At 44.3% G+C, this 20163-nt stretch overlaps 1 protein-coding gene across 1 annotated transcript in view; it reads right to left on the bottom strand.

Annotated features, from left to right (window-relative positions):
• The window catches only part of RAB31 (RAB31, member RAS oncogene family), a 154977-nt gene that overhangs the window by 4164 nt on the left and 130650 nt on the right, over positions 1-20163 (bottom strand). The window contains exon 6 of the mRNA XM_007974664.3: positions 13146-13255. Within this exon, the coding sequence (XP_007972855.1) occupies positions 13146-13255 (110 nt within the window). The remainder of the gene's footprint in view (positions 1-13145; positions 13256-20163) is intronic.

The following is a 20163-nucleotide window of genomic DNA, read 5'->3' as shown; positions in this document are numbered from 1 at the left end:
CATAGGAAACAGTATTTTAATGTCATCCACAAGTAATCTTATTTTTACTTAACTTAATTTTAAAAATTATCAGAGAGTGTCTATAAATAAACACAAAATAAAAATTAATCAGGCAATGGAAGGGGCCAGGGAGAAGATAGCTAAAGGGTATGGGTTTCTTTATGAGGTGATTATTCTAAAATTTACTGTGCTGATGGCTGCATGGATCTGTGAATATACCAAACGCCACCGAATTGTACACTTGAAATGGGTGAAATGTATGGTATGTGAATTTTAACTCAATAAAGTTGTTCTCTGAAAAAAGGCAATGCAATCTGGAAATAACCTTAGTAGCTCCCAGTTTTCAAGGATTTTCACAAACACCATCCTCACCTCGCCCTGTGAATTTGACGCAATGGTCGTTATTATCACCATTTCACTGTGACTCAAGAACTTGAGCGCTTTGCTGAAAGTTCCATCAATAATAGGCAGTAGTAGAGCTGGTGCTTTGATTATAATCTACACCTTGATTTCCTCATGGGTCCCAAGACCTGTGCTCCTCCCATTAAACCACATTAGCTCTCTCTGCTACTTTTCTATCCCCCTTGAAAAAGGCATGAAACACTAGCTCTAAACTGAGGATTCTGTTTTATTCTTGAGACAGGGCCTCACTCTGTTACCCAGGCTGAAGTGCAGTGGCTTGATCATGGCTTACTGCAACCTCGAACTCCTGGGCTAAAGGGATCCTCCCACCTCAACCTTCTGAGTAGCTGGGACTATAGGTGTGCGCCATCACACGCCCCGATAATTTTTTTTTTTTTGGTAGAGATAGGGTCTTGCTATGTTGCCCAGGCTGGTCTCAAACTCCTGGCCTCGAGTGATCCTCTCATCTTGGTCTCCTAAAGTGCTGAGATTACAGGTATGAGCCACCAGGCCTAGCCTACACTAACTAGAGGCTAGTTAGTGTACTCGTTTGCTAAGGAACCAGTAATTAGAAGTGAAAGGGAAATTGGTTCTAAAGACGAAGCCTTTTTTTTTTTTTTTTTGGTTGTGCTATTGATTTATTTTTCCCCAGCACATCTTAAAAATCACACATGGGCATTTGCTTAGAGAACAGTACAGTCTAAGAAAACCAGTAAGAGGAGAATCTGAACACACACTGAAAGCACGGAATACTGACCATGTGTTGAGCCCTGACAAAGTCTTAATGCAAGTGGGTGTTACCCAGTGACCATAGAGAGAGTCAAAAACACCCCAGGAGAGGTGCATTTCCACAAGGGACATAAACAGTTGATTTCAAAGGTAATAATACACTGTGTAGATCGGATGGTATGGACAGTCACCAAAGCTTAATTAAGCATAAAGATTAAGTTCACCAGCATTTAACTCCAAACTCAAAAGTAATAGTAGAGATCTTCATTTGACGATGAAGCAAATGAAAAGTTTGCAACAATTTCTGCAGCTGTGGCTTTTGCCATTTTGTGTAGCCAACAGAGATCTACAGAGCTTTTGCAGGCCATCCCCAAAACACTTCAGTCCTAACCCAGGAGCAAAGGAGACCGTAAGTATGAGTTTTCCTTTTCTGGACAAGCTATTCTTTTAAATTTATCACAATTAAAAGGGAGTAAACAAAATGCCTCTTCTGCTTGGTCAATCTTAAGTGATAAATAGAGAAGGAAGTCTCCAATGACTACCAGTACTCTTTAAAGATCTAGCCGAGTCAGATCTTGCCAATGAAGAATTACTTACTCCTGAAGAGAAAGGGGTGACAGTGTCGAGTTACATCATTATTGAAGTTAGTAATATTTCAGGAGCCTCCTGAGTGTGTTACACACCGAGGAGGACTTTTGCTCTTGCACCTGAAATATTTTTGGACAGTACTATAGTTCTCGTGGGTACAGCTGTTGCCCTAGTTAGCCAAGAGCCAAGAGCTGTTTACTTATCAGTAAAAGGAGTTGACATTTCAGCATTTTTTTACAGAATCAAGATCAACATCCTATGCTAACATCAACTTTGTGGTGTCCTTATGCTAACTCTAATGTTAGCACAACAGCATTAGCTTTTTAGCCCTCCACGACTTTACTTCCCTCAAGTCTTGTTTTCACAAGTTTTTTGCTTTGGAAAGTATACAAATTAAAGAAAAAATTGATATGTAAGGCAGTTATTAAAGTGACAAAAGTATAGTGAAAATCTTGAAACAAAGAACATACAGATAGCAAAGTAGGATGCCAGGACGGTCTGTCCACACCTTATACCTTTCCTCGCTTTCTGCCACCTCCTTCCTCTTTGCTGCCTCTCATTTCTCTCCCCAGTCAGCAATGAGCACTGATGCCTAGAATGCAAAATTGAGGAAGGCCTGGCTGTGTCTCAAGGAGACTCCCCTCCTGCATGTTTTGAACTCTTACCAGTACTCCTGAATCAGCTGTTGAACCTGGCTTCGTAGGAGTGCCAGGTTCCTTTATCTTCGCAATATTCAAAATTTCACTTATTAGAGTAAAATATTTCTCAGACTTCATTTTTCTCCTTTGGTAGAAAGAGTCTTGAGATGTGAGAGAGTCAGCATTCCAGTTCACTGAACTCGGACCAGTTATTTAAAACCTCCAAGCCTTCCTCACTTACAGAGGGAATGTGGGAAAGGAACACATATGGCCGTCACTAAAAGGGGAGGAAGCAATGAAGATGGAGGGAGTCCCCAGCAGTGGAGGGCTTCTGGGCACGGCTCGTGGGTTTTGCATGGCGGGGAGAAATGCTGTGTGATTCATGGTCACCGTCGATTCTCAGGGTTCAGTCAGTGGACCGGGACCCACGCTGCTCATCTACAAAACTCCCAGCCTGCGATGAGTCACACACATGCCAACCTCAAACACAGGGAGAAGGAAATGCTTCCACGCAGAGACAGAGGGAAGCCAGATCCTAACAATGAGGCCGGCACCTTTAAAAGGAGAAGGGAGCCTGCACCAGGAAACCAGAACGTGAAACCAGCACGCAAACTCCGAACGCAAATCCCGATCTTAGGGCCTAATCAGAACTTACCGGAAGGTTCAAGGCACTTACACAAAGACATGGTTTTGAAAAATGGCCATGGCATTCTGTACCAAGGTGATCACCTTGGAACACTGTTGAATCAGTATTATTTACACGGGCATACAGCAGGACAAAAATATATACACAAACATCTGAAAAGGCTCTGAGCCTCGTCTGTAGGTTTCCACTCTTACAAAATGTGCTCTAAGTACTCAGCCTCCAGAACAAGTTGTCCTTGAGCATAAATTTGAGGCCAGAGTGTTTATTTTAATAGGGTTTGGATTTTGTAAGATGCTGTCTAGGAGAAGCTTAAAAGACTTTTTTTTTGAAGTTCAGTTTTCCTGAAAGTTGACAGTCTAGAGGAAAAGCAGGTTTTAGAAATGATTCCACAGGAACACAGTATGTGAAAACAAATTCCTAGCCTGTAAGTTTTATCCCGGCTCTGAACTGGTCTGTAATGCATTTACACACAACAAAAATAAAACAGCAAGCTTAGCTGGGGCTGCTCCCTTTCCCCGTGTGGTAGACCAGCCATTTCCTGCGTGAGCGCTGATTCCCCCCTAACAATTTTGCTGTATGTAATTCTTCTCTCCTTTCATTCCAGTTCCAGTATTTACTAGGCTTGGCTATCTTTTGTTTGGTGTTAGCAATGCTGGCAGTTGCTGTGTAACATCTATTTCTTGATCTGATTTTCTGAATCATCCAGATGAGTAACTTGACCAGGTTTGCTAGGACTTGGCAATATTCACTCTTGAAATGACCTCTAGCCTCTAACCACGTAGAGAGGGGGTCTCTGGAACACAGCAATGACTCAAGATCATGGAACATCGTCCTAAGAACGCAGAACTGGGGGACACACACATGCTACTTGAAGTTATTCCCTATCACGGTCCTTTTGCTGTCACAAAGACAATATTAGGATTACTAGAAGGCCCTGAATGTTAGGATAAAGAGGAACATGCTACATGCTATATAGGACTGGAATGGATTCTCAGGGGAGAAGCTCATTGGGTCAGAAGGCCTGGAAAGCCCAGGTCAGGGATTAAGTGAGCCTTAAATGTACCATGGGGAAACAGGAAGCACAGATGGAAAGGGAAACTGTGGAAGATGCTTGGCAGGAGGTGACAACTGCCTAGAGGCGGGAGAGTCGAGACAGAGACCAAAAAATCTGAAGTTAAAAGTCTAGGGAGGTAAAGAAGTGGTGATGCACCTACACGAGGGAAATCAGGGAGGTCACAATTGGTCCAAAATGCCGAGGTGTCCAACACAGAGGGATGTAAGCTACTTTAAAATCATCTCAGCAAACTAACACAGGAACAGAAAACCAAACACCAAGTGTTCTCACTCATAAGTGGGAGTTAAACAATGAGAACACATGGACACAGGGAGGGGAACATCACACACCAGGACCTGTCAGGGGATGGGGTGCGAGGGGAGGGAGATCATTAGGACTAATACCTAATGCATGCAGGGCTTAAAACCTAGATGACGGCTTGATAGGTGCAGCAAACCACCATGGCATATGTATACCTATGTAACAAACTTGCACGTTCTGCACATGTATCCCGGAACTTAAAGTTTAAAAAAAAAAAAAAAAAAGAAAACCTTAAAAAAAATCATTAGGCTTCCCTACCACTCAAAGGCACCTTTCCCTTTCTTTTTTTTAATTGATAGACTTTATTTTTTAAGCAGTTTTTGGTTTATGGAAAAAAATTGAGTGAAAAATAGAGAGTTGCCATATACCTTCCTCTCCTCATCTCCAATTTCTCCCATTTTTAACATCTTACTTTAGTGGAACATTTGTAACAACTGATGAACCAGTATTTGCTGAAGACATTACTAATAAGGAAAGTCTATAGTTCACAGGAGGGTTCACTTTTGGCACTGTATGTTTTATGGGTTTTGACAAACGTATAATAGTATGTATCCTCCATTATAGTATCAGACAGAACAGTTTCACTGCCCTAAAAATCCTATGACCCACCAATTCATCCCTCCCCCAACAACCTACAGTAACCACTGATCTTTTCATTGACTCCACAATTTTGTCTCCTCCAGAGTGTCATGTAGTTGGCAGAGTACCATGTAGTTGGAATCATGCAGTGTGTAGCCTTTTCAGATTGGCTCCTTTCACTCAGCAATACACATTTAAGGTTCTTCCACATTTTTTATGGTTTGATAGCTCATTTTCTTTTTATTCCTTATAATATTCCATTATATGGATGTATCCCTTTAATTTTGTTATTTTAACATTTAGAAACTATAAGACACAAAAAGCACAAATCAAGAGGGAAAAATCTGACAAACTATACTTCATCAATAATTAAAAATCTCTTTTCTCCAAACAACACTGTCAAGAAAATGAAGACAAGCCAGAGCCTGGGAGAAGATAATTGAAAAACAAATATCTGATAAAAAATATGTATTCAAAATACATAAGTAATCTTTAGAACTCAACAATAAGAAGACAAACAACCCGATATAAAATGGTTAAAATTTGAACAGGCTCTTCACCAAGTTATACAAATTAAAAACAAGCTCATGAAAAGACACTCAACATTACCAGTCATTAGGAAAATGCAAACAAAAATCACAATGAGATACCACTATACTTCCTTTTGAATGGTTAACATTTTACAAACAGACAGTACCAAGTGTTGCCAAGGACTTGGAGCAACTGGAACTCCCACACCTTGGTGGTGGTAATATATTGTAGTGAAACCACTTGGAAGACAGTTTGGCATTCTAATCTTAGAAAGTTAAACACACACCTACCAGATAAGCCAGCCATTCCATTCCTTGATATTTATGTACACAAAGACTTGTACATGAATGCTCATAGCACCCTTACTGGTTATCACTCAAAACTGAAAACAATCCAAATATTAGGTGAATAGATGAACAAATTGTGGTTTATGCATGCAATGGAATACTACTTAGGGAAAAAAAAAAAAAGGAACTCAGCAAAATCCATACTGTCTTAAACTCTGCAGGAAAACTGATCTAATTTCTTGGATAAACAAATTGCATAAGGGGAAAAAAAGAAAGATGGAATGGAAAGCTATTGCTTAAGAGAGGCCTAAAAGACACACCAACTAATCCCAGCATGTGGAGATTATTTCCATTCTGATGTAAACAAATGGTAACATGCAAACAAAGAAACCATTTATGACAACTATGAACTTTTTGGAAATTTGACCACTGACTGTTTATTTGTGATAGCAATTAATATAACAGTATCCTGGTTATTCATATGATAACAGTTTTCATTGTTTAAAAAAACTATGGACAAAATATTTACAGATTAAATTAGATGTCTGAGATTCTCTTCAAAATAATACAGGTGGTGAGCACAGGATGGGATACAGATGACACAAGTTTCGTTTTGAGTAAACAATGGCTCACTATATTATTCAGTGTACTTGTGTATATGTTTGAAATTTTACATAATAAAGTGTTTTTTAAGTTCCCTGGTATCTGACCACCATGAAACAACCACTGCTAACATTTTGATATGTATCCTTCCAAGAAGGATATATTCTTGGAATAATATATTATTTATCATTATAAATGATATATTGAAATATATTATGAACTATATGAAATATGATATTAAAATATATTATGAAATATGAAATACGAAATACATGAAATCAGGATATTATATGAACTGCTCTGTAACTTCCATTTCACATTCAATGATTTATCTTTTTACATCAGCAAAGATTTATGTCATCCTTTTGAATTACCTGTTTATATCGGTGTACCATGATTTCTTAAAAACTATTTCCTAACTTTTGGACAGTTCAGTAATTTCCTGTTTTCTGCTATCATGAATAATGTTACAATAAACCAGGCTGTGCAATGAGACACGATATAGACAAGCTAAGAGCACGTGGCCCGGAGCCTGCCTGCCTGTCTCTCACTTATTAGCTGTGTGCCCTGGAGAAAGTTACAAGCCTCTCCAGGCCTCAATTTCCTCATCTGTAAAACAGGGATGATAACAGTGCCTACTCCATGGGATCAAGGGTGCATTAATGAGCTAGTATATATTTCAGCAATGGCAACAAAAGCACAGAATCAGAACTCCATACATGTTAAATCTTGTTGTTATGTTTGCACACCTGACCAATTTCTTCTTTAGAATTGCTGGAAAAAAAGACAGGCCTTTTGAAGACCCAACTTGCCCATATGCTGAAACGACATTATTTCACATTCACTGACTTAACGTTTTTGGGGTAAGAAAGTTTGTCCACTTTCTTAAGTGGATTGCATTTGGTCAATTAATGTTTTTGGGGGTAAGAAAGTGGACAAACTTTGTCTTTGTCATTTCCTTGTTCCTTAACTGCTAAACTTACCTTCACTGACAGCTTGCTGTACTATTATAAAATCTGCAAACCTTTTGCTTTGCTTTAAAATTTTTTAAACCTGCTATTAACCAAAGGTGCCTATAGCACAACACTCTGTGAACAAATGATTCCAGAACAAGACATGATCACTACCCACAAGTCTTAACTTGTTGTCTTTCATATTAATACCCTATTCCAATTTTCCAAGCCAATATGCTTGTGCCTCTAAATATATTTACCTTATTTATTTATTTTAGAGATAGGATCTCGTTCTGTTGCCTAGGCTGGAGGGCAGTGACGCAACCATAGCTCACTGCAGCCTCAAACTCCTGGGCCCAAGTGATCCTCCTGCCTCAGTCTCCAGAGTATCTGGGACTATAGGTGCACACCACCATGCCCATATATTCACCTTAGTAAAACAAATGTTTTTCACTTTGCTCTCAAACTAACAACAAATATAAAACCTAGTCTTATGTCTCTAGTGTCTCCAAGTATAATTTTCAGGAGAAAGTCCTGCTTTCTCTGCCATAGTCAACATTTAAATTAACTAGAGCAAAAGCATAGCTATTTTGCTGGGTCCCACCTCAATCCAGACATTATTCTGCTGAGACTGCAGCTCCACCTCTCCATCGCCCTCAGGAAAAGTTAAAATACTTTTTAAAAGATATTTGAGTAGAGTAATTAAAATCCACAAACCAGATGGGTATGGTGGCGCACACCTGTAATCCCAACACTTTGGGAGGCCAAGGAGGGAGGATCACTTGAGCCCAGGAGTTCAAAACCAGCCTGGACAATACAGTGTGACCTCATCTCTAAAAATAAAAAAATAATAATAATAATCTACAAACCAAAACTTGGGTTCCCCACAATCCAGAATCCTATATGCTAGGCCCATAACCGAATCCAGCCCAGAGCACTTGTTCCTATGCCAATCCTCCTCATTCCGGGAAACAGAACCCAGGGATGATTCTTGGTAATGCCGTCTTCCTCATTCCCCATCTCCTTCCAGTGTTACTGGTTCTTCTTCCAGAAGATTTCTGAAATCCAGCTCCACTTCCTCCACCCCCATCCAAGCCACTTCTCTCCTGGATTACTACAATCGCATGCCAACTGATTGACACAGGCAGAGACCTTCCTCCTTCTAAATGTGATCTTTTTTTGTAAATGTAAATTGGACACTCTGCACTACTGCTTTCAAAGCTTGAAGGGCTTGGCCGTGCGCAGTGGCTCACGCCTGTAATCCCAGCACTTTGGGAGGCCGAGGCAAGGGGATCACGAGGTCAAGAGATCGAGACCATCCTGGCTAACACGGTGAAACCCCGTCTCTACTAAAAATACAAAAAAAAAAAATTAGCCGGTCGAGGTGGTGGGCGCCTGTAGTCCCAGCTACTCAGGAGGCTGAGGCAGGAGAATGGTGTGAACCCAGGAGGCGGAGCTTGCAGCGAGCGGAGATCACACCACTGCACTCCAGCCTGGGTGACAGAGAGAGACTCTGTCTCAAAAAAAAAAAAAAAAAAAAAAAAAACCTTGAGGGGCTTCCAATTGTTTCAGAAGATCACCCTTACCCCCATGGCAAAGCCCTTCTGAGTCTCTCACCACAGCTTCCCACTGCACTCCTTGCTCTTCCTTAAAAGCACCAGGCCATTTCCTGCCATTTCCTGCCTCGACTTGGCTCCTGCGGTTTGCTCTGCCCGACTGCTCTTTGCCCACCAGCCTTTTCTTGTTTTTCAGTCCAGCTTAAAATCATTTCCTCGGGGAGGCCTTCCCCACCCAATCTAAAGCCACTCCCTCGCCCCACAGTAACCTCTCATAGTCCACTCCTTTGCTGCGCAGCACTGATTACCAAGAGTCACCAGACACCGATCTGACTGTGCCCGCAGCTGTCTCCCCCTCTCTGCTGTCACTGTGCTTTGTCACCTTGCTGTCCCCAGGGTCTAGCATGGCACCAACCCATAAAAGAGCACAGTAGTTATTTGTGAATAAACGAATCAAGAGTAAGCAGGCTGGTCTAATCTGCTGTTCTTCAACCTTAAATTCCCAGAGAAAAGTGATTACATTTCACTTTATATCATGAGATGAGGACGGAGATCCAAATTCGAAACCCCGAATTTAGCACCATTCCATTTACTAGTCTCAGCTTTATGGGGAATACAAAAGACAAGCTCCCAAAGAACTTGCGATCTCCCCAGAACACCTAAACGCTTGGAGTATCATTTAAAGATAGAATATGTGTAAGTGTCAAAATGACAGAACACACCAAAAGTAACCTCAAGTTTTTACTTTTCTTCCTTGGGTGTAAGAGCCCAAGGAAGAAAAATAAACAAACCCTGGGTAGAAATGCCTGGAAGAGAATTAGCACATGCAGGCAGATACAGTAGGTCTAAAAATGTGATTTAGAAAAGGGTGCCTGGAGGTATACCAATCAGACGGCAATATATATGAGGAGGACAAACTGTGCACAGACCACCCCAAACAGAGCAGCACCTAAATCCTTTGCAGGGTAGCTTCAGTCTTTAAAAAGATAACATATTTCTGTAAATAGTCTCCAGTTAGACACTGTATTTGCCAATGTTCAGAAAACACAGTTGTCTCATTTCTGGTTTATGAACACTATGGGAATGCAAAAGAGAGATATTCATCTCTTCATTCCAGTCAGTGTGAACTAATTTTGTTTAAGCACACCTTTTTAAAGGGCTTTTATTTTCACAGCTCCTTAACTTTGTGTTGCATCTTTTCTCCAGGCATAGTTGACTGTGGAACATTGCTTTGGGGAGCCTAGGTGTCAGCAATATGTAGTTCTATTTTAAGCTCAGGGAGGAGCACATGTAATGTAAGTAGGAACAGGGAAAAGAAAAATAAATGAAAAGTCTGCTGCAATATATTTAGGTGCACTTGGAAGTGTGTTTTAAATTAACCTGCAATTAGGCTACAGAATCCCATTCTGAAGAAATTTACCTGAAGGAGAAAAGAGGCAAAAGATGGGTACCAGTACTTACACATGCAGATAGACAGGCGGACAGATGGACAGACAGACGGATGGACAGATAGACAGATGGACAGACAGACAGATGGACAGATGAATAGACAGATGGATAGACAGATGGACAGCTAGAGAGATGGAAATACACACAGATGGACAGAAGGACAGAGACAGATAGACAGGCAGATGGACAGATAGACAAATGGACAGATGGACAGACAGATGGATGGATGGATGGACAGATGGATAAACAGACAGCTAGATAGATGGATAGACAGACAGACAGATGGATAGCCAGACAGATGGACAGACTGAGGTTTTGCCATGACTGTTTATTTACAAGCTTTCTTTGTTAAGAAATTACAACCAAAGTATAATAAAACAGAAACAAACAATTGTTGAGGTGACATGAAAGATCAGGTGATGTGGGTACTTGATGGTTTATACAGGAATTAATTACTTTGAAACCATAATTACCCATGTTTAAGCAAAGCACTTGTTTTTTCATAACGTAGACCACCAGGATCTGAGGAATTAAACTGTTCAAAGTCCCTGTCACACACAGGAAGGGATTTATACTGGATAAATATCTTTTAAGTTATTACTACAAGCCATGCGTGGTGGCTCACACCTGTAATCCTGGCACTTTGGGAGGCTGATGGGGGAAGATTGCTTGAGCTCAGGAGTTTGAGACCAGCCTAGGCAACGTGGCGAGACCTTGACTCTACTAAAAATCCCAAAATTTAGCTGGGTGTGGTGGTGTACACCTGTAGTCCCAGCTACCCAGGTGGCTGAGGTGGGAGGATTGCTTGAGCCCAGGAGGTGGAGGGTGCAGTGAGCTATGATTGCACCACTGCACTCCAGCCTGAGCAACAGAGAAGACTCTGTCTTAGAAAAAAAAAAAAAAATGATATTAGTATAGTACTTCCTGCTCAGGCTTCCTTTCTTTCGGGTCCTTATTTGATTTTTAAAAATTTTAATAATGACTTTCATAAACTTCAGAGAGTCTCCCAGCTGGTGCAGAGACCTCAAGCTGAAGTTCAGGTCATAGAAGGCACCAGGCTCCCCTGGCTGACCACTGCTCTCTGTGCTGGGGGACTTCCAAGGCCAGGGAGCTAGGGAGGAGGAGGGGGCTCTGCGGAATACGTGGGGCTGTAAGGATGGAAGGTGCTAAGGCAATCGTCCTCAGGAGCTATCTAGCTTCATTCGTTAAAACCACCATGAAAAACAAAATGTTTCATAGCTGAACATAGCAGAAATGCCTAACGCCACCAGAAGAGAATGAGTTTAATCTGAGGAAATGTGAGGCTAATGTAATGTGTTCGAGCCCAAACTTAGATGTCACCCAGAGTGACAGAACTCCAGAGAGCATCTGTACCCGCTGCCCACGATGGAGAAGGGAGAGGAGTGTGGGGACATGGGGTTTCCCACATGAAATTCCAGCCCCAGCCTGCTAGAGTTCAGCCATTCAGGGCAAGGAGTCTGAAACTATTCTGTTGAGAGTATGAAATCATAGCAGGAAAGAAAGGGAAGGTGGTAAGAAGGGAAGGGGGTGAGGACCCCAGTGAAGGAAAGGGCCAGCGGCTGGGGAGGGGAGGCTCCAAGCCATTCTTTTGCACATTTCTTTTGCATATCTCTGCATAGTGTAGGTAAGGCAGGTCAGAATTCATCATCTGCAGTGAATTCTCCATCAAACCAACACAAACAAGACTCCCTCCTGTGGGTTCCTGGAGTCTAAGGTAATGCACTCAAACCAGTTAAACGGAAATCAAAACTGTTCTGGAAGCCACGGCTTCTCTGACTTTGAGAGCTCTGACAAAAACGACCTTAGGCAGGAGAGAGATCGAACCATCAGTCTCCCTTCTGGAGTTGTCTGGAGCTAAGATATTTGAGGACAATTGCTGTTTTGGGGTTCAACTCCTCCTAAGGTAGATATTCCAGGAACTTCAGGGCCAGCATTTCATCAAACACCTGTACTTCTCCCAAGGTCCCTGATAATGCTCCGGTCGACCTTTCCTGAGGGTGTCTCAGAGCAGTTTTCCCAGACGGGAAAGTCTGGGAAGTCAGCAGGGACTTCTCTGGCAGAATTCAGAACAGAATGACACAACCAGAGAACCTATGAAGGTTAAATCTGTTGAGCTGGAAGCCTCGCAGCTGCAGACAGATATGCTGGCAGGGCCACTAACTGGGAACCAGCTCTGGCTGATAAGGTGATTCCCCGGGAGCCCACATACCGTAAGCGTCACAGGACCCAGCACTGGGACCAGGATGGAGGCTATCAACCTCCATAATTAGCTCACCAGACACAAGGGGTACCTGTACACACCAACCCTGCACCCAGTTCCCAATTTCGGGTCACACACAATGGAGACATTACTTTTTGTAGGAGTTTATCTGGCAAAAAAAATTACTGGAACATTCCGTCAGTTTGCCTAGAGTCATCTCATCTAACGGGTGACTTTGAATTCTATACCTTGTCTATTTTATCTCTCCTCCGCTCAATATACTAACATAAAATGCTATAGAATGCATAATTTTCAATTAAAATAAATATTAATTTTGCAACAGGATTACTTCATTTTAATTTACAGAACTCAGAGTGAACAGCTTCGAGTACAGAATCATGGAAATCTAGACTCGAGAGGATAAGAGAAGTGGGTGTTAACAACTGCACAGCTGTAGATTTTGTATCCATGGCATCCAATAAATTCACACAGAGGAAATGTCCTACTTCAGAGATCTAAAATGTTATCCTTTGACTCCCAGAAGCATAAAAATGCAATTGGACTGAAAAAACAATTTTAGGTACTTACTGATTCCTTGAAAGAGCTCTTCGATATTAATAGCATTTTTTGCACTTGTCTCAACCACGATGGCACCTATGGATTCAGCGTATTCCTTAGCATCCTTCAGGGGAACCTCCCTGGAAAAGAGGTCAAAGACAGACAGGAAATGAATGCTCGTCTGTAAAATACAAATCACCCAAAAGACCAAACAGCTTGTGTGGCAACAGCTCCTTTATCTTCTTGTAGAATAGTAACTCAATCACTTAGCAAGAATGGATGCCTAGTATTAGTGAGACTTTTTAAAGTTTAAAACCCAGTCTCTGGTATCCATGAAGAGAAGATATGCATATATAAAACAGTGTTCCTGCTCCCACAGAAGAATTCCAGAACAGCAAGGAAAACCATGACACATATGGCAGTACACATTTCAACTTTCAGAGCTACGGCTCATTTCAACTTTTTTCCCATTACGTGACTCAATATTAAAAAACACCAACACCATTGTTAGTACGTTTGTGCACACATGCTTTTGTGAAACTTTTTATATATTTACAAATCAGAGAAAATATGCAATGTGCTGTGACAGTTTGGAAACAAGCATGGTTTTACCCACCATGGCTACAATACAGGATGGCGTATCTGGACCTTCATCTGTAAAAGGATGTTCTCACAAAGGTTTTAGGGCATGAACTCTATTTAAATGAACAATTAAAAAAAAAATCTCACCCTGAACACACCCGATTTTGTCTGATCTTGGAAGCTAGGCAGGGTCAGGCCTGGCTAGTACTTGGATGGGGTCCACGGCCATACCAGCCTAAAAAAATCTATTGACCTCTTTGCAATGTGAAAATGCTGTGGTGGATTCAAAGATAAAAAAGACGCAGTTCCTATTCTCCAACAGCTGCTGCATGCCAGTCCCTCCCCCAGGGGCCAGGGAAACCACAGGTCCTGCCTTCTGGCACCTGTGCTTTAGAGCATGGACAAACAGGGTTCATCTGGGGGCACTCTAATCCACAACACTACGACATAAAGCGCTTCAGGAGCAGAGGGGGAGAAAGTGATGTGTTCTGTTCAATGAACCCCAGAAAGACGCCCAGAGGTGGTCACCTTAAGTGTGGCCATGAAGGCTAGGCAAATGCAGGTAAGAATCTGGGATGGGACAGCCTGAGCAGAGGCCCAGAGGCAGGAAAGTGCACACATTCCTGAAGATTATTAAAAGTTGATTCTGCACCCAGCACTGCTGGGGCTGTTATGGTGGATTTGCAAATGAATGACATGGGCCCAAATGGAGAGAATGTCAGAGTGGTTGGAGCTGAGAGAGGGAGGCACACCATGACTGTCTACACCCAGAGGCCACTGAAGGACAGGAAGTGACAGGGTCAGCTCCACAGTCTAGGAAAAAATGGTGCACAGAATGGATGGAGGTGAGGAGAAGAATCTGGAAGCTCCTCTAATATTGCAGGCAAGAGGTAACACAGTCCTCAACCAGAAGAATTGCTACTGGAAAAGAGAAGAAGGCAGACACAAAATCAAAAGAGGGACAGGGAGTGATGGGACAGCGCCTACCTCCCTGCCCCTTCCTCCACCCACCTCAGAGCCTGTAAATGGCTTCAAGAGGTTTAAAGTTACCAGGGAAATTCTACTCTGGCATTCAAATTCCTATGGGACTCAAATCACATGCAGGGAGGACCCTTCAGTCCTAGCTGGAAGAGCGACTAACTAGGGTCTACCATGTTAAAGACGATGGCCCCAGCCTCTCAGCCAAAGGAAATATGTCCCTGGAACCAAGTCAGTGGGTACCTGTGCTTCCAAACTGCAGGGAAAAGTACACCCCGACATTCACTCTCTCGTTTGTAACAGACAAGACCCACGCCTGTCACAGGGATTATGCTTGAGTTTTTCTGGCAGCAGAACGTTTATATTTGAAAGATTCCAGAAAAGTGCTTTTCTCTGTGCCGTTTGGCATGATATCTGTTTTTTACTTCCTCCTGAAGTCTTTTTTTGTTTGTTTGCTTTTCAAAGACAGTGTCTTGCTCTGTTGCCCAGGCTGGAGTGCAGTGGCACGATCTCGGCTCACTGCAACCTCTGCCTCCCGGGTTCAAGCAATTCTCGTGCCTCAGTCTCCCGAGTAGCTAGGATTATAGGTGTGTGCCACCACGCTTGGCTGATTTTTGTATTTTTTGGTAAAGACAGGTTTCACCACGTTGCCCAGTCTGGTCTTGAACTCTTGGCCTCAAGTAATCCACCTGCCTTAGCCTCCCAAAGTGCTGGGATTACAGGCGTGCGCCACTGCGCCCAGCCTCTTCCTGAAGTCTTTATCAAAGCACAGATAAAGGGTGGGGCTCATCTCTGCCCACAATGGGGTGCAGGAGAAGATGTCACCTGCTATCCTACTGGGGGTATGGTGAGGAGCACCTGGCAAGCAAGGATGTCTCTGGGCCCGCAGGTGAGAGGAAATCACATTCACAGGTGAAGTGCTTCCTCAACCCCTCTAATCAAGCCAACTGCAGGACAAGGAGGAGCGGCACAGGTTCACCAGGCTTACAAGAGAACAGGTATCATGTGCCATAGCCCAACATCTCCATCCTGAGGATGACCACGGCCAAGAGGCTCATTCCTTCACAGTTTAAAACATAGGTCTGGAGACGGGAAGATAAGAAAAGCATACCCTCAGACTCCTTCCATGGCTAGAGGTGGGTCTCATTAAATCTTTGGGCTGCAGAAGTGACATGCCTAATGAGAGGTGAGACAGGGCGTAACCCAACCCCGTGACTCTGTCCACCTCACTCCCACTGGGCCCCAATGGCACAAGCACCCACCGGCACCACATGCCAGAGGCCGTTATTTCCATCTTGACAGACACATGTGAGGCTCAAAATGTTTCAAACTGTCATATGCACTGGAGTTGGGGTGGAGCGGGGCAGAAGCCCACTCTGTACTTCTAAAGAACAGGCGCTTACAGGAAGAATCCGGCCAGTGAAAGTCCCTCTAATGTGAACTAAGATTGGAAGGAACAACCACTCTTGAGTCTGTCAAAACATGTTCCCATTACTGTGGCAAAATAAAAAATACAGACTCAGTCTTTGCCCTGGTTCCTGGCACAGTTCTCCCCAGACCCTCAAAGTTTCCTGCATATGATAGGAGTGTCTTCTGGTATTCTTGAAGAGCCCCTTCAACCATGCCTGAGTTTGATAGGGTATGGCCCTAGACCATCCTGTGGCCTCTTCAGCATGAGCCTGGTTGCTGGAGGAATCAACCACAAGGTTAAGATGGTTGAACCTTTCAGCCCCAACCCCAGCCTCTCAGGCTGGAAATTTAATCAATCATGACTAAGTAATGAAGCCTCAATACAAACTATTGAACACAAGGCTTGAGAGGGTCCGGGCTGCTGAGCACACTGGTTTGCTGGGAGTGGTACCCCAGAGAGGCTGGAAGCTCCTTGTCCCACTCTCGCCCTTTGCCCTCCCTGTCTCTTCCATTTAGCTACTCCTGTGTTGTGTCCATAACAACAGAACTGTATGTCAAATTAATATTATAGGAGGCCTTTGCTTGGGACTAAGCTCCTGCATTAGGCCCCAAGAGACCAGACTAAAAATAAACACAGTCACTCATGCTTAAGTTCCCCTTCACCAAACCCAAACTAAGTGGTTATCTGACCTTCTGAGAAGTCACAAGAGGTAACAGCCAATTTCCCAAATAGGCCAGCTGAAATCTTCAGTAGCCATGGAATGAAATTCCCTTGGCTTTAATCCTTACATAAAATGTTAACTAATCTGGTATTTTTCTATCGTTCTGTTTCCCTGTCCTTCCCTCTGCCTGTCCTCCGAGAAAAGTATCTTTGAAATGACTAGCAGGCTAAGTGTTCCTGGCTCTTGCTTTCTTCAGCTCTTCTCTGTCTATAAAGCCAATCCCCTCTGCCCAGCTTATGGGAACACTTATTCTATGTTATGGAATGATTCGTTGTCAATTCTAGAATCACGAATAAAGCCAATTGAGATCTTTAAACTGAATTAGGGCCATGCACCGTGGCTCATGCCTGTAATCCCAGTACTTTGGGCAGTCAAGGCGGGAGCATCGCTGCAGACCAGGAGTTCACGACCAGCCTCAGCAGCATAGCAAGGCCCCATCTCTACAAAAAAGGAAAAATTAGCCAGGTGTGATGGTGTGTGCTTGTGGACTCAGCTACTCAGGAGCTACTGGAAGACTGCTTGAGCCTGGCAAGTGTGGGGCTGCAGTGAACTATGATTGTACCACTGTACTCTAGCGTGGGTGACAGAACGAGATACTGTCTCTAAAGAATATTTAAAAATAAATTTGTGGTCATTCCTTCCTTTGACAGTACAGTGCTTTCCTGAGTTCTGTGAGTCCATTCTAGTGAAGTACTGAATTTGAGGGGAGGTCATAGGAGACCCCAAATTTGTAGTCTGTTACACAGAAGTGCAGGTAAGTTGGGGATACTGGAAACTTGCAGCTTTAGTCTGAAATGGGAGGCAGTCTTGCAGGACAGAGCTCTTAACTCGCAGGGTCTGTGCTGACTGCAGATAGAGTCTGAATTGAACTGAATCGTAGGACATCCAGTTAGTGTCAGAAAAATTGCTGTCGGAACAAACGGTGTGCCTACAATCTGCGAGGAGAGTTTTGCGAAGGTGAGAATTCACTTCCCAGAATGCCTTGCAAACACATAAAACCAGGAACATTTGAGAACTCCAGGTGCACTTCAGGAGAGGCCACTGCACAGCCCCATGAGGCAGAAAGGCGCCACCACAGGCCTCCCATCATTACGACGATGGGAGGGTATGGCATCTAGTGACTTTTGTTCATTTTTTTTTTCAACAAGTGTATAGTGTCTACTATAGGCTGGGCATTGTGCTAGGTGCTGGAACAGGTAAACTGAAACGAGTTCACCCAAGCCAAGGTATAAACACACAGAGTTAGTTTTGACGGTGAAGACTAGTTTTAGACTTTCTAGACCAACCTACATGCAGAAATCACTGAGAATTACCGCGACGGCGGGAAGTGTGGGTGCAGATTCCCCCAGGCCAGCCCTGTCCCCTGGCTGCTCCTTCACAGACGTTCCCGGAGCTGATCACAGTCTGCGTGGCCCACCAATGCCAGCATTACTCAGGGTTTCCTCCCTGACTATCTGAAGCCCACCCCCATCCCAAAGCAGCAGCGGCGGCCAGCTCCGGGCAGGCTGACTGGTCAGGGTGGAGGGTGGAATTCAGAACGCAGCTGGAGTCCCTCCTGAGCCACTGCGGATGGGGAGGGCCGGAGAAGTGGGAAAGCTGGAGACCACAGGAACAGCTGCCGGACCACAAAGGGGACCAATCAAGTTCAGGTGATGGGGATGAAAGCACTGAGTCAGGATGAAGGATGGGTGACTGCCTCCCATGGTGGACACCGTCCTGCAGAGCATCTCAGGGACCCGACGTTCATGCTGTGTGGTTACAGGCTCGGGGGCCACAGACTCCACCCTTTCTCTTCCATGTCTGGACACACCTCCCCCTTGAACTAGCTAAGTGCTGCTCATGGCAGATGGACTTCACAAATGCAACTTATCAAAGCCCGACCAACCACCTCTCACCCACGAATCTGCCACTTTTCTCGCAAACCTGCTGCTTCCCAAGCCAGAAACCACCAAGTTCCCCCACATGGCTTCCCCTCTAGAGCCCCTCACTGCTCTGTGATAAAGCCTGCTTATCCTCCCTCCAGCCTCACTGCCAAGCCGCTGCCTCTGCTGCAGTCACCCCCTCTTCGCTTCTCACAGGGACTCCCGCAGTTGCCTTTCCTGGCCCTCTAGCCTCCCGCAATCCATGTGTCCATGGTGGGGACTCTTCAAACTGTGAATCTAGCAAGTATTCCTATGAATAGGATTCTCCAACATCTTCTGATTGCTGGAGAATCAAACCAACACCTTAGCAGGATGAGGCTTCATGTCTTACTCTTCCCCCGTTCACCCCCGAAGCCACAGCCATTTAAAATCGGCTGCTGGTGGTGGAACTTCAAGTTCTTGCACCCCCTCCTCCTGTACACGTGGCAACATCTCACACGGCCTCCTGGAGAGCTCGGCCTGGCAGCCCCTCCACCAGGCTAGATGCTCTTCCCCTCTTCCTGTCATACCCCTATCGTCATACCATCCCCTTGTGAAGCTGTCTCTCTGTCTAAACAGGCTGTGGATGTCTTCGAACCAGGTCGATGGCTTTTGTTTTCATGTCCAGGGGTCCTCACAGTACCTGGCTCTTGGGAGGCCATCAGTAAGCATCTGCCGAATGACTAGATGACAAAAATCACCCCAAGTCGCCTTCAGCAGAAAGGAGGAGTGGCTAGTGGAGGGATCTGCGGACTTAGTGGGAAGGGTGGTGAGTGCTGAGACAGTCAACTGGAAAAGACTCGGGACTAGAGGCTCACCCAGCCTTCCAAGTGGGCTGGGAGGGAGGCTTTGAGGGTGAAAACAACATGAAAGGGAGTCTCCTCCGAGTCCCAGGCTCTGATGTTAACCAGCCTGTATTCCAGCGAGGTCCAGGCAGTGGCCTGTCACGTCTCTTGGACACAGGAAGAGCCCTGAGCTGGTCCCTGGCACGCAGAGGCTTCTCAGCAGGGGAGGGGGATCAGGAAACAACATTCTTGTGGGCTCCAGCATTTCCAACAGGCCTGTGCTACCCAATAGGGGTCCTTGTTTTGTTGTTTGTGGAAGTAACCTGGCAACATGGCAGCTGCCTCGATCTAATTTCAGGGCTGGTTAAATTCTCTGTGGTCCTCCTCCACTGATGGCTGGGGGAAAGGAAGACAGGTACACCAGAAGAAATCCTGAAGCCCTGCCTGTGAGGGAAGGGAATCAAATCCATAGGCTAAGCGTAGAAGAATGCTTTTCCCTATGGAGGTTTACTGGGAAGGTTCCTTTGGAGAGAGATGAGCTCCACCTCCACTCCCCTCTGCCTGAGTATACTCAGGCGTCCTGGCCATGGGTTTTGGCTCCGAGTCGTTCCCAGGTGGCCCAGATGAGCACCTCACATGAGAGGGTAAATACAGACAGGCAGCCCAAGTA

The sequence above is a fragment of the Chlorocebus sabaeus genome, chromosome 18, assembly GCF_047675955.1.
Source record: "Chlorocebus sabaeus isolate Y175 chromosome 18, mChlSab1.0.hap1, whole genome shotgun sequence".
Lineage (NCBI taxonomy): Eukaryota > Metazoa > Chordata > Mammalia > Primates > Cercopithecidae > Chlorocebus > Chlorocebus sabaeus.
The sequence above is the reverse complement of the archived record's forward strand: the minus strand, read 5'-3'. Positions and strand labels throughout refer to the sequence as shown.